Source organism: Sapajus apella, unplaced genomic scaffold (assembly GCF_009761245.1).
Source record: "Sapajus apella isolate SASKATOON/1434 unplaced genomic scaffold, GSC_monkey_1.0 scaffold4, whole genome shotgun sequence".
Classification (NCBI taxonomy): domain Eukaryota; kingdom Metazoa; phylum Chordata; class Mammalia; order Primates; family Cebidae; genus Sapajus; species Sapajus apella.
In genome coordinates, this window is record NW_022436944.1 from 29,606,932 (window position 1) to 29,622,606 (window position 15,675).

General features: G+C 36.1%; 1 protein-coding gene across 5 annotated transcripts in view; it reads right to left on the minus strand.

Moving 5' to 3' along the window:
• Nucleotides 1–616: 616 nt before the first annotated feature.
• Nucleotides 617–15,675, minus strand: part of NCK1 (NCK adaptor protein 1) — an 86,850-nt gene continuing 71,791 nt past the window's right edge. For all 5 annotated transcript variants that reach the window (XM_032265602.1, XM_032265618.1, XM_032265607.1 and 2 more), the window contains 2 exons: nucleotides 3,716–4,428; nucleotides 617–1,489 (listed from right to left, as the gene is read on the minus strand). In XM_032265602.1, the coding sequence (XP_032121493.1) occupies nucleotides 1,295–1,489; nucleotides 3,716–4,428 (908 nt within the window). In that variant the 3' untranslated portion in view covers nucleotides 617–1,294. The remainder of the gene's footprint in view (nucleotides 1,490–3,715; nucleotides 4,429–15,675) is intronic.

The following is a 15,675-nucleotide window of genomic DNA, read 5'->3' on the forward strand; positions in this document are numbered from 1 at the left end:
TCAAAGCTGAAGAGGAAATGAAAATAGGTAATACTATTCCTGACAATTACTGATATTTAGTGAGGAGAAAAAAACCACGTATCTCACTGCCTCCTATTTTTGCAAAACTTGGCCGTAACTTATTTCACATTGGCATAAATATAACATGTCCTAATATAAGATGCTTTGCTAAAATAATACAAGAGGGATAAAGAAAAAAAAAAATAACACTAGAGCACCTATTTACAGTTTGAAAAGCTAGGTCGGGCATGGTGGCTCAGCCTGTAATCCCAACACCTTTGGGGGGCTGAGGGGCAAATCATGAGGTCAGGATATCAAGAGCATCCTGGCCAACATAGTGAAACTTCATCTCTACCAAAAATACAAAAATTAGCTGGGTGTGGTGGCACACACCAGTAATCCCAGCTACTCAGGAAGTTGAGGCAGGAGAATCGCTTGAACCCAGGATTCAGTGAGCAAAGATGGCGCCACTGCACTCCAGCCTGGCAACAGAGCAAGAACCTGTCTCAAAAAAAGAAAAAAGAAGAAAAGAAAGAAAGAAAAGCTAAATTATCTCAGAGACTGTTTTGTTTTCTTGAATAACCAGATGAGGGAGAAGCACTGGAAAAAAAAAATGAAGAATTTAGTGATTTTTGTTTCCAACAGTTGTAAATTAAAATTGTACAACAGGTTTTCTAACCTATGTCTCATGTGTCTTGCTGTATGACTGAAGACAATGAATGAATTTTTAAAAATCATGGCAGACACAATATACTTGGTTACAATGACCTGTGACAAATATAATACCTGGAAATAATTTCTAATTTTCCATTTATTATTGCTATTTAGTCACAGAAAAAATTAACACTCTCCAAGAAATTTATTTTAGCATATGTCATATATAGATATAATAATTTTATATAAAGAGAGATCATAACAGAACTAACAGGGTTCCTTTACAAGGAAATAAAGGAAAGGCAATAAAGGATTTCTTCCATATAAAGATTCTGATCTGCATTATTTGATTTTTTTTTTTTTTCAAAATACAAAACAGTAATATTAGAAGCAAAGCAAAAACAGCAAAGAAGAAAACAATAAAACAGAAGACCAAGGATAAGGAATTATTTTATGCAGATGCACTGCATACATAGTATATATGTATGGGCTGAGTTATAATAAAAATATTATTATAGTCATTCTCATATAGAATTAGAAACAGCAATTTCCAATCAAGCACAACTGGACCCAACATTTTCTCAGTGTTCAATTACACGTTAAATTACAGCTATGCAGCAGTCACGTCTGGTCAGCAGTATCATGATAAATGCTTGACAAGATATAATTTTTCTCCTTGTTCACTTGTAAAAATTGGTGCCTTTTTGTAATGTTCTACAAGTTCTTCCATGGTGCTGAATTTGCGCTGCCCAATGCAGTAGACAGTTTCTTTTAGTTGGACTTTAAAATGCTTGTTTTTCCCTTGTGCTTTTAGTGATACTGAGAAATCATTCGGCTAAAAGAGAAAAAAAATACATATAGTAAACATCTGAAAGCCATCTATCAGTATTTTTATATTAAACTAAAAGCTAAAACTTAAGCACTTACTAAGTTCTAGGCACCATGATAAATTATTTATAGATTATCTCCTTCACTCCTCAAAACAAACTCTTTTTACAGATGAGAAAACTGAGTGTCAGAGAAGCTATTAATAACTTGGCCAATGTCATCCATCTAGTTAACAACAGAGCCAGGATTCAAACCTGCATAATCAAAAGTCTCTTAACACTCACCGCTCTACCAGCAGACACTCACAGGAAATCCTCCTTTAGTTAAATATTTGAAGAACAAGAGCTATCTTCTCTCCAGACTACTGGAGAAACACATGAGAAAGTCTAAGATATCCACCCAACCCCTTTTCAATGTGTAGCTAACAGTATCTGTCTTCAGGATAATAGGCTGATTTCTCAACAATGAGGAACACACAAATGAGAGTGAATCTAAACTTTAAGGAGAGGCCACAAACTCAAATGCCTACAAGAAGAGCCAAAAGAATAATGTATTCTTTTTTTTCCCCCCCAATCTAAAGGAATTAGTGACTTCTCAGCTGTGATTGTTGCCTTGAAGGAACAGGATCTCAATGTCAGTAGTTCTTCCCATTTTAAATGGTCTAAAGTCTAAATTTTTATAATAAATAAGTCTAAAGCCTGAATTTTTATAATAAATATCCTAACATTTAAATATTAGCAGTGAATTTAAATGTTTAAAAAACATGTGAAGGCTAAGCAAAATATGCCTACTTGAGACCTCTAACCTTAAAAAGTACACTGCTACAAATAATGGTATATATTGTATTTTGTCTAATATCTATGCTGAATTACCCACAAGCCAATACACACAATTCTGCATTCAAACTATTTTCTTTTTAATTCGGTATTTGTTTTTTGTTATAGTCTTTATCAATCCCCAAAGCCTCTTTTTCTACAATTACTCCCAAAGTTTCAAACAGTGAGCCAGATCAAACATCTAACAAAATGGATGTCATCACTCTTCTTTACTACCAACCAACTGCTTTTCTGAGGGATTAGGTACAGGCCCCATTTTCCTGAAATTCACATCAAGAAGTTGAATTAATCTCTCTCCCCACCATACCCCACCTCCACACATTTTCTTTCTTTCAACATTTTGTGCAATTACACATTCACTTTGTACAAATATACTTACACAAAGCCAAGATTAATGATTTAATACGTGGAAAAGTAGTGTTATCTTTTATCAAGGAAAAGCCATTTTTAAGGAAAATGAGTGTCATCAAATTCTAATAGCCTACACAATATCTAAAAAAGACCACAAAACCATATTATTTTTCAACTTTTATGGTTTTATAGTTTTATTGTTTACTAGTATTGCAATATGACGACTCTTTTGGGGACTCAACACAAATGCATTTCAAACACAGTGTTAAAATAGTTTTTGAGGTTATTATAGAAGTGTATTCCGGCCCGGCGCAGTGGCTCACACCTGTAATACCAGCATTTTGGGAGGCTGAGGTGGGTGGATCACAAGGTCAGGAGTTTGAGACCAGCCTGACCAACTTGGTGAGACCCCATCTCTACTAAAAATATAAACATTAGCTGGGTGTGGTGGCCTGTGCCTGTAATCCCAGCTACTCAGGAGGCTGAGGCAGGAGAATCCTTGAACCTGGGAGGCAGAGGTTGTAGTGAGTCAAGATTGCACCATTGCACTCCAAAAAAAATAATAATAAAATAAAGGTGTATTCCGACTTCCAAGTAACCAATTTATGAAGAAACTTAGTATCAATTTTTCTTAATTCAGGGATTTCCTATGTCATAAAGACTACAGTGACTATTTTCTTACACAATGCATCCAATAGCAATTTTTTAAATGTTTCCCAATTTAATCTATAGTATTATTCTATTTTCAATGAAGAAGCCAATGTTCCATTTTGTCCATTTAGTTTAATGCAACAGAAAATAGGAATGCAAAATCAACAGAACTAGACAAGACCAAATAATCCAGTGTGTAGCATCACTGCCACAGCTCTCTTTTATTCAAAATATATAGCTAGAAAGAATGCTAACTTTAACTTTGAAACATTTATGCTTATGTTATGTCCCAGCTTGTTACCTGGTTAAGTTTAGGGAAGCCACTTAACCTCTCCACTTCTCTTTCTTTAAATACCCAGAACTCTATTTGTATTTGCCTCTGAAAATCAACTTACCGAAGATTCACTATCACGAATGAGGAAATCCCCTTCATGTCCTCTTTCATTTAATGCCATTTCTGCTTGATGCCTGGTGACTTTGCCATAATACCAAGGATTGCCAGCAAACTTTCCAGTGAGTGAAGGCCTAATGTAATCACACTGTGGAGGTGATGGTTCCAAACCTGAGGTTAATGGATTATTCTGCATAATGGTAACATAGTTTTTTGGTACTAGACCAACCATACCATTGATCTTCCTGCATTTCCACCACTCTGGGTCATTTTCGGGTTTTTCAATAACATCCATTATATCTCCTTTCTCAAAATTAAGTTCTTCATCGTTAGATGAGCTGAATGGGTAAAGAGCCTGTACCACATGCAACACTTGCCCAGTATTTAGGTTATTGACGACTGCTGCTAATTTCTCTGACAGAGAACCCACATGGTCACCCAAAGGACTGTCACTTTCTTCAGTTACATAGTTTGAAGGGAACCATCCAACTTGTCCGTTGTAGCTACCACGCCACCACCCATCACTGCATTTCTCCATGACGATCACCTTTGTCCCCTTTATCAATGATAATTCATCCTCTCTCTCAGCCATGTAGTTAAATTTCACATAAGCGGGCATGTTGAGGTCATAGAGACGTTCCCCTGGGTCAACAAAACTATCATCAGCAGGAGATGCAGAATCTGGCACACTAGGTTTTCTTTTCACTTTTCCAATGCCTGTTTAAATCAAAAAGTGCCATGAGAAGAGAATATAAAACAATGATTACAAAAAAAAAAAAAAAAGAAAGAAAAAAAAACAAACCAATTTATTCATAATTACAAAGTGATTTTCAACTCCACATAGACTTTTTAAACTTTTAAACATAACAAATTTCTATGTGGTTAAATCATCTTTTTGGCAATGAGGTACAAATACTATTTTTCTTAAATAAATATTTAATTTCAGTTATTATGACAGTTCACCTTATATTTTCTCGTCAAAGGCCCTGAAATAACTATATAACAATTATAAAGTTGTCCTAAATTAATGAATTTTCTCTTAATGTAAACATAGATTATTTCTCTCATAGCCACAATCTAAGTATACAAAGGCTCCAACATACTCATACTCTTCTTGTCTTAGTTTAAGCAAGCTAGATTTTACAATGAGCTGTACAGAAACAAAATTATTTATATCTTAAATTAGAATATGATATGCAATATAAAATTGCAGTTATGTCTGGCTAATCTTCCCATTTGCTTTCTTGGTTCCCAGACCCAGGTACCTCTATTTACCTCATATGTTTATTCAAAAATATTACTTACTTGTTTCTCTTTCCTTACCCTAGTCACATGTAACCTCCACAAAGGCAGGGATTTTTGTTTGTTTACAGATAAAATCCCAAGGATCTCATACAGTGCTTAGTACACAGTAAATGCTTAATACTATGTGTTGAAATGACAAAATCACCAAATGGTACTATCAACACAAATGTATGCTATATCAACTTCTGTCAGGCATTTTCACTGCTGCCCATGTCTTAGTGTGTGATTTTATGTTTTACTTTACCTAGAAAACTGAGGCTTCCCTAGGTAAAACTTCTCAAATTCCTTTTGTCTCAAAACTCTCATTATCCTCACTCTCTTTCTTCACTCAAGTCTCCAAATCTTCTAAGATCTGATTCTTCTAAGATCTTAATACTATCTTTCGTGACTCTTTTGGGACTCAACATCCGTGTTTTCCTTCCTATTCAGCCCCTTCAATTGTCTAAAAACACACTCCAATCTTTTCTACTCCAAAATGAAGTTATTTTAACTCTGCTCCAACTTTTAAACTGTAACATTTGGTAATTTATTTTTTCTCTAATTGGTCCAATTTTCCCACAGAATAAACTACACCACTCTTTTAACAGTTGTCTTTCTCTTTTCCCACAGCTTTTTCACCACTCACACTCCTAACTCCTTATAATCTAATCTGATCCTTTGTCTGCAACACTCTATCAAAACTACTCAATTAAAACCAAAATCATTCTTATGTCATCTATCTATCCTTATGGCCAAATCAGTAACTTTCAGAGTCCTCAGCCTTTTCAAACTCTCTATGCAGCAACCAAGGTTACAGCCCACTTTCTCCATTATGTTTTCTCCTTCTTTGACTTCCCTAAATTTATTATTTTCTTTTCTGACCTGTTTACATATTCTTGTTTGCCTCTGTCTGGACTCCTCTAACCTTGTTATTATGACACTGCATTGTGCTTCTTTACTTATCTTCCTTAATATAAGTACAAATGAACTTCCTGAAGGCAGAAAACTAGATCTTAATTCCTTTCTATCTCCAGTGCTTAGTAGTACATGCATCAATAATAGGAACAAAGGAATGTTTGCTGAATGAATAAATGAATAAATCCTTAGTTGAAAGTGTTTTGCAAGATGCCATACTTGACCTTCTTCTCTATTCCAAGGAAATCATACACTTTCATTTTCTATAATTTCTGTGCAGAAGGTTCCCAGATCTCTTTGCAGCTCTAACACCTTTCTAGAATTCAGACACTACAATTCCCAGTGTCACTAAACACCCACAGATTGTGCCATCAGTACCTCAAACCCAACACTCATATCCAAATAAAAATAATATATTCTATACCCATAAATCAACTTCTTCCTTCCTAATTTTCTTACTTTTGGTTAACGATAACCTTCTGAGAAATCCCTACATTTGGGATGATACCACCAAAAATGGCAGAGTACAGAACTCCAAGGCACCATTTCTGCAAAAAGCAATTAATGCAATTAATGAGCTGGTAAATATTGTCAGACTCAACTTTTGCAGAACTCTGGAATCTAGAAATAAATAAATAAATAAATAAATAAATAAATAAAATCTAGGGCAAGACTTAGTGAATAAAGGAGTTGCTGCTTTGTAGTAAACAGAGTGCTATAACATCCTAAATTGCCTGCCCACTATTCCCCACACCCCAAGTCAGTGATGACTATGTGGATAGTAACCTGCACTCTTAATGCCAGAGGAAGCAATACACACCTTAAACAACTGTGATTTTAGTTTCAACTTGTCTGGCAGCTCCCTAAGGACCTCAGCAATGGCTTGCTTTGGCTTTGCCTGACTTGGATCATTCCCAGGGGACAGGGAGTCTTCCTGGGTGGTTTTTGCCAAACTTATTTAATTGATGCAGCAGTCCAGGGCAACGGACAACTGGGACAAGGAACAGGCTGATGGAAAAGCCTGGACAGAAAGAGGATGGGAAAAGATATACATGGGGTAATAAGGGATGTGTCTACCAATCAAGAAGGACGTGCACATGGCCAGGGCTGGACACAAATTCAGAAAAGGCCCAAAAAAGGCCCAAGAAGACCTAAGCTTTCACCCTGGCTGATCTTCAGGCTTTGAGCAAACAGTAAGCAAAGGCTAAGGCAGAATTATAAATGGCTTCACTAAGTGGTCAAAGAGTACTTTGACAATAAAGCCATAAAGCCATCTTCAAAGATGGGAGAGATTTTTTGTTGTTGTTGTTGACTCCAAGTGTTTAAGGAAACTCTGTCAAAACACTAGCTAGCTGATTACTAAGCAAATGGAACAGACTTCAGTGGCCACACATGACCAGGAATTACAGACCTTACAAAAATAGTTTAGAAAAGTCACTAAACAAGCGAACAATAACCACTCACAATAAGCAGCAATAAGCTCTGGGGAGGGGACAGAATGTGATGCAGGAAAAAAAAAAAAAAAAAAAAAAAAAAAGAGCCAACCAAGAATTTCACATTGAGCAAAACTGCCCTTCAAAAATGAAGGAGAACTTAAGACATTCCCAGATAAACAAAAAGTAAAGGAATTCATCACTACTAGACCTGTGCTATAAGAAATGCTAAAGAGAATCCTCCAAGCTAAAATGAAAAAACACTAGACAGTAATTTGAAGTCATATGAATAAAGAGCAATGTAAAGGTAGCTACATAGATAAATATAAAAGTCAGTAGTATTACAGTTTTTGTTGGTAAGTTCTCCTTTTCTTTCCTACATAATTTAAAAGACAAATGCATAAAGCAAAAATTTCAATTCTAGGTTAATGGGCATATATTTTAATATGTAAAGATGTAATATACAAAGATGGAGCTGCAAAGGAGCAGAGTTATGCATACTACTGAAACTAAGCTGGTATTAATTCAAACATGATTGTTAAAAACCTAAGATATTGTGCTGGGCATGCTGGCTCACACCTATAATCTCAGCACTTTGGGAGGCCAAAGCGGGCAGGTCACAAGGTCAGGAGATCAAGACCATCCCAGTTAACAAGGTGAAACCCCGTCTCTACTAAAAACACAAAAAAATTAGCCAGGCGTGGTGGTGGGTGCCTGTAATCCCGGCTATTCAGGAGGCTGAGGCAGGAGAATCCCTTGAACTCGAGAGGCAGAGGTTTCAGTGAGCCGAGATCATGCCACTGCACTCCAGCCTGGGCAACAAGAGCGAGACTCTGTCTCAAAATTAAAAAAAAAAAACAAAAAACCTAAGATGTTAACTGTAATCCCCAAGGTAACCACCAAGAAAAAACAAACAAAATACAGAAAGAGAAACAAGAAGGGTAATAAAACCATATATCAGAAAAAATAGGCCAGGCACAGAGGCTCACACCTGTAATCCCAGCACTTTGGGAGGTCAAGGTGGCCGATCATTTGAGGTCAGAAGTTCGAGATCAGCCTGGCCAACATGGGGAGACCTCTTGTCTACCAAAAAATTAGCCAGGCATGGTGGCATGAGCCTGTAGTCTCAGCTACTCGAGAAGCGGAGGCACAAGCATTGCTTGAACCTGGGAGGCAGAAATTGCAGCGGGCAGAGATTGCACCACTGCACTCCAGCCTGGGTGACAGTAAGACCCTATTTCAAAAGCAAAAAAAAAAAAGGAAAAATAAATCACAAATGAAGACAGTAATAGAAGAATTGAGAGAAAAAAGGAAAAAACAGCAAAATAGCAGAAATCCTTATCAGATATTACTTTAAATCTAAGTGGATTAAAAATAACATGATCGAACTCTGTTATCTGCAAGAGACTCACTTTAGATCCAAAGATGCAAATAGGTTTGAAAATGAAAGGATGGAAGAAGATATCCCATGTAAAAGATAACAAAGAAAGCGGGGGCGGCCATATAAATATCACACAACATAGGCCGGGTGCGGTGGCTCATGCCTGTAATCCCAGCACTTTAGGAAGCCGAGGCAGCTGGACAACTTGAGGTTAAGAGTTCAAGACCAGCCTGACCAACATGGTGAAACTCTGTCTCTACTAAAAATATCAAAAATTAGCCAGGTGTGATGGCAAGTACCTGTAATCCCAGCTACTCGGAAGGCTGAGGCAGGATAATCACTTTAACCCAGGAGGAGGAGGTTGCAGTGAGCCGAGATCATGGCACTGCATTCCAGCCTGGGCAACAAAGCAAGACTCTGTCTAAAAATAAATAAATACCACACAACATAGACTTAAAGACAAAGGACAGTGTATATTGATAAAAGAATCAATCCATCAAGAAGTATAACAACTACAAATATATGCATACCTAAGAAGAGAGCCTCAAGGCATATAAAGCAAAAATGACAGAATTAAGGAAATAAAACAGTTCAGTATACAGGTATTGATCGACTTACGACCTATGCAATGTACGACCATTCAACTTTACGACCACAATCGCTAGCCACGACTGCTCCGCGTCTGGCAGCACAAATGTTGCCCAGCTGGGCGTTCGACAGTGCGGGACAGTAAACATACATGCTATATCATATCATTATTAGTCATTTTTTTGCCTTTCTTACTAAAATGTGAGTGGTTTATATCCCTATATCTTTAACAATATTAGAACATACTAAGTTTAAATTATATTTGAACGAGATATCCAGATGACATCTTTTATGATGAATGCTACATATTTGTATCCCATGGAAAGTCACATAAAATTGTGATGATTTACTTTTCTATTTACAATGATAAAAAATAAATACCTGGCAACTAGTCCTTTTTAACCCTAAGACTTAACACAGTTCATACTCTTCTGCTTTTCAAAACTCATCATGTGCCATGGTTTTTTCACTTCAAACCATAGACCACCGTGGTTCAGTGATCTGTGAATATTCTACATTTTACACAAGGCTGCACCTTTACCACAAGTTAAGGCGGCTTTTTAAAAATGAGATTTGACAAGAATGCTTTCATAATAAGCATTCAGGTCAACCTTTACTACTGGTAATGCAGTGTTTTACTTAAACCTGACGAATGTAAAAATAAGAAACAAAATGGTGTAGAGATGATACAAATGGCATAAAATGAACAAAGAAAATTATGATATATAACAATAATGAAAGAAAATTATGATAAAATGACTTAAAGATTTTTATAACATCATTTCACAGTACTGTACATATAGCCTACTCAACTTACGACCAAATCGTGTTACGACTGGTCTGTCGGAACCAATCATGGTTGTAAGTCGAGCACTAGCTGTACTTGGAGACATCAATACCTCAATTTCTGTAAAGGACAAAAGTAAATGAAGGATCATTAAGGAAACAGAGGCCTTGAGGCACAGAGGTAAATGAAAGATCATTAAGGAAACAGGAGCCTTTAACAGTACTATAAACCAACTAGACCTAACAGACATATAGAGAATATTCCATCAAACAAAAGCAGAATACAGTACCCATTTTTCTCAAGTGTACATGGACTATTTTGCAAAACAGGCCATATGGCAGGATACAAAACAAGGCTCAATAAGCCAGGCACACTGGCTCAACCCTGCAATTCCAACATTTTGGGAAGCCAAGGTGGGACAACACTTGAGCCCAGGAGTTTGACAGCAGCCTGGGCAAAACAGTGAGACCTTGTCTCTACAAAAATAAAAAATAAAATAAAATAATTCGCCAGGTGTGGTGGTGCACACCTGTAGTTCCAGCTACTCAGAAGGCTGAGTTGGGAAGATTGCTTGAGCCCAGGACTTCAAGGTTGCAGTGAGCTATGACCATGCTATTGCACTCCAGCCTAGGTAACAAAAACCCTGTCTCTATTAAAAAAAAAAAAAAAAAAAAAGTCTCAATAAATTTAAGACTGAAGTCATACAAATATCTTTTCTGACCACAATGGAATGAACCTAGAAATTAGTAACAGAAAGGAAAACTGGAAAATTAACAAGTGTATGGCAACTAACACTCTCTTAAACCAACAGGTCACAAAGAAATTTCACAAGATTAGACACTACTATGAGATAAATGAAAATGAAAACACAACATATCAAAACCTATGGGAGGCAGCAAAAGCAATGCTCAAAGGGAAATGTATAGCCCTAAAAGCTTGCATAAAAAAGAAAAAAGATCTCAAATTACCAATTTAATCTTAAGGAACTAGAAAAGAAAAACTAAACTCAAAGCTAAAAGAAGGAAATAATAAAAATTAGAGCAGAGATATACACAAAAGAGAACAGAAAAACAGAGGAAATCAACAAAACCAAAATGTGGTTATTTAAAAGTATCGGTAAAATTGAAAACTTTTTAGCTAGACTGAGAGATACTCCAATAACTAAAATCAGAAATACCACTTCTACAGACCTTACAGATATTTAAAACAGGATTATAAACAAGTACAATGAACAACTGTATGCCAATAAATTAATAAACCTAGAAGAAAAATATCAATTCCAAGAAACGCACAAACTACCAAAGCTGACTCAGGGAAAAATAGAAAATTTGAACAGGCATATAACAAGTAAAAGATTAAATCAGTAACAAGACATATCACATCAAAAATGTGCTCTGGACTAGATGATTTCACTAGTGGATTTTACCAAACATTTACAGAAAAATTAACATCAATGCTTCTAAAACATCTCTAAAAAGAAAAAAGAAGAGAATACTTATTAATACATTCTATGAGGCCAACTTTACCCAGAATACCAAAGCGATCAAAAGAAAACTGGTAATATCACTAAGAAATGCAGATGCAAAAATCCTCAACAAAATTCAGTTGGTTTCCTTTATTTGCAGTAGTTATGTTCTATAAAGTTACCATAAATAATGAATTAGCAAATACTGAACCACGGCTCCTAAGGGAAAAACAGGGTTAGCCTTCAGTCATATTTTTGTTAATCACTATATAACCTTTATTCGTGTTTCTCATTAAAGACACTTTGTTTAATATAAATTGTGATTAACACTAAATTCACAACTAACATCGCTATAACTCATGCCTAAATGAAGCTTATCTAACACACATTTTTTCCATAAGGCAAATTCACACTTCATCACTATGCTTGGGGGCCATTTTAAACAGCAAAATCATCAACAAGCACAAAAATGCAAAAAAAGTGGCACTAACTAGACTGCGCAAAGGACACTTGTTTATAGTACAAAAGTTGAAATAAGAAGGTGGAACACTGTCTTAACTGGGAATGTGCACATCAGGCGACTCACATTTTTGCCACACTGTACATGTCCACAAAATACTGCAAGTATCAACTCTGGGCTTATCAATAAATTTTAGCCAATAAGTAAATTCACAAATACAGAATCTGTGAAAAATAAGGATTATCTGTATTAGGAAAACCAAATCTAGCAAGCATATTAATAGGATTGCATATAATGACTAAGTGGGATTTATGCAGGAGTGGTTCAACATATGAAAATATAATACCTGATATTAGTAAAATAAAGGGGAAAAAAACCAAATGATTATCTGAATTGATGCAGAAAAAGCACTGGACAAAATCCAAAACTGTTTCATGGTAACAATGCTCAGCAAAACAGGATTAGAAGAAAATGTCCTCAATATAATAAAGGGCATCTGCAAAAAACTGTGGAGCTGACATCACACACAATGGTGAAAGACAAAGTTTTCCACCCTAAGAACAGGAACAAGACAAGAACAAGGATGCTCTCTTCCACCACTTCTATTCAACATTGGATTTTAAGTGCTAGCCAAAGCAATTAGGGAGGGGAAAAAGCATCCACAGACGACATTATCTTATAAATAGAAAATCCTAAAGAATATACATAGACATACACACATACATACACACTCCCACAGTTAGAATAAACAAATTCAGCAAAGTTTCAAGATCAACATACAAAACCAGTCGTATTTCTATATGTTAGCAATGAACAATTCAAAGATAAAATTAAGAAAACAATTCCATTTATAATAGCATTAAGAATAAAATACATAGAAATAAATTCAACCAAGGAAGTATCAGACTCATATACTAAACACTGCAAAACACTGCTGAAAGAAATTAAAGAAGACCTAAATAAATGGAAAGATAATTCTGTGTAAGATAGCAATACTGGCCGGGCGCGGTGGCTCAAGCCTGTAATCCCAGCACTTTGGGAGGCCGAGGCGGGTGGATCACGAGGTCAAGAGATCGAGACCATCCTGGTCAACATGGTGAAACCCCGTCTCTACTAAAAATACAAAAAATTAGCTGGGCATGGTGGCGCGTGCCTGTAATCCCAGCTATTCAGGAGGCTGAGGCAGGAGAATTGCCTGAACCCAGGAGGCGGAGGTTGCGGTGAGCCGAGATCGCGCCATTGCACTCCAGCCTGGGTAACAAGAGCGAAACTCCGTCTCAAAAAAAAAAAAAGATAGCAATACTGTCCAAAGCAATCCAGATTCAATGCAATCCTTACTAAAGTTCTACCATTTTTTTTCCCCCACAGAAATGAAAAGGCTGATTCTAAAATTCACACTGAACTGCAAGGTGGACCCCACATAGCCAAAACAATCTTGAAAAAGGAAAATCAAGGGAAGGACTCTCCCTTTCTCAATTCAAAACTTATTACAAAGCCACACTAATCAAAACAGTGTGATACTGGCTTAAGGATAGAGATATACAGCAGTGAAACAGAATTAGAAATCCTAAAATAAACCCATACATCTATGGTCAATTGATTTTCATTAAAGGTGCCAAGACCACTCAATGGGAGGAAACAACAGTTTCTACAACAAAGGGTACTGGAACAAATGGATATCCATAAACAAAACGATGAAACTGGGCTCCAACTTCAAATAATATACAAAAAATAACTCAAAATGACCAAATGTCAGAGCTAAAACTGTAAAATTCTTAGAAGAAAAAATAGGAGTAAATATCTGTGACCTTGCATTTACTAATGGATTCTTAGATACTGGCACTAAAAGCATAAGCAACAAAAAAAAACAAGATCCATTATACTTCATCAAAATTAAAAACATCTGTATATAAGACACTATCAAGAAAGTAAAAAGAATCTACAGACTTAGAAGAGAATATTTGCAAATCATAATTCTGACAAGGATCTAGTATCCAGAACATAAAAATTCAAAAATGGGCAAAGGACTTGAATAAACATTCCAACTAAGATATATGAATAGCCAACATGCACATGAAAAGATCCTCAATATCATTAGTCATTAGAGAAATGCAAATCAAAACCACAATGACCCTACCTCACACCCATTATAATGTCTATAAACAAACAAAAAAAAGAAAATAGGTGGTGGCAAGGATGTGGAGAAATTGGAATCCCTCTTTATAATACTGGTTGCAATGTAAAATGGTGCCACCATGTGGAAAACAGATGTTTCTCAAAAAGCAAAATAGAATTACCATATGATCCAGCAATTCCACTTTTAGGTATTCACTTAACTCAAAATAGATATCCAAATAATAATTGTACATTCATGTTCATCACACTGTTTACAATAACCAAAATGTGGAAACAACCCAAATGTCCATCTATGAATAGATGAACAGATAAACAAAATGTGATATATACATATAATAGTTATTCAGCTGGCCAGGCACAGTGGTTCACACCTGTAATCCCAGCACTTTGGGAGGCCAAGGTGGGCAGATCAGTTGAGGTAAGGAGTTCATGACCAGCCTTGGCCAACATGATGAAACCCAGTCTCTACTAAAAATAGAAAAATTAGCCAGGCAGGTGGCGGGCGCCTATAATCCCAGCTACTGTGGAGGCTGAGGCAGGAGAATCGGTTGAACCCAGGAGGCAGAGGTTGCAGTGAGCCAAGATTGTGCTACTGCACTCCAGCCTGGGTTACAGGGCAAGACTCCATCTCAAAAAAAAAAAAAAAAGTTATTCAGCCATAAAAGGGATGAATTACTGATATATGCTACAGCATGGATAAACCTGGAAGATATTATACTAAATGAAAGAAGCCAGACACAAAAAGGTCACATACTTTATGACTGCATTCATATGAATTATCTGAATAGGTAAATCCATAGAGACAGAAAGCAGATTAGTAATTGCCAGGGACTGATTGAGAATAACTGTTTTTGGGGTGATGGAAACATTTTGGAATCAGAAGTGATGGCTGCAAAACATTGTTAATGTACTCAATACTACTGAACTACATACTTTAAAATGGTTAATTTTATGTTATATAAATTTTACCTCATAAAAAAAATTTTTAAGAGTCTTACATCAAATCCTCACAATCATCTTTTATCTTTTTACTGCCAACACTTTCCATTCCCATTATGATCACTCTTCTTCAGGCCTATTATGTAGTACCAAAGATTTCCTGACCCTGCTAAACTAGCTTCCTTATTAACTCAAATTTCTCCCTCAGTCAACCCATCATCCAGTCTAATCTTCCTATAAATAATGCTGCACTCACATGACATCACTGCTCAAAGGCCAACAGTGGCTATCACACATAGCAGATTCTCAATAAATGTTAAATTGAGTAAAACTGAATAAATGATGTGAGGAAAACACACAAAAAATTTTTTTACCTGAAAATATAGACTAATTTCAAATGATTTTTTTTTTAATTCAGAATTTGCACAGTTCTGTGTATGAAAGCAAAAGATCAGTAAGATCTAGAATGATCCTCTATGGAAGTTTGTTTAAACACATTACATCTAAGACTAATTATACACTGTCAAACAAAGAACAGCCTGGCATGGGGGCTCATACCCATAATCCCAGCACTTT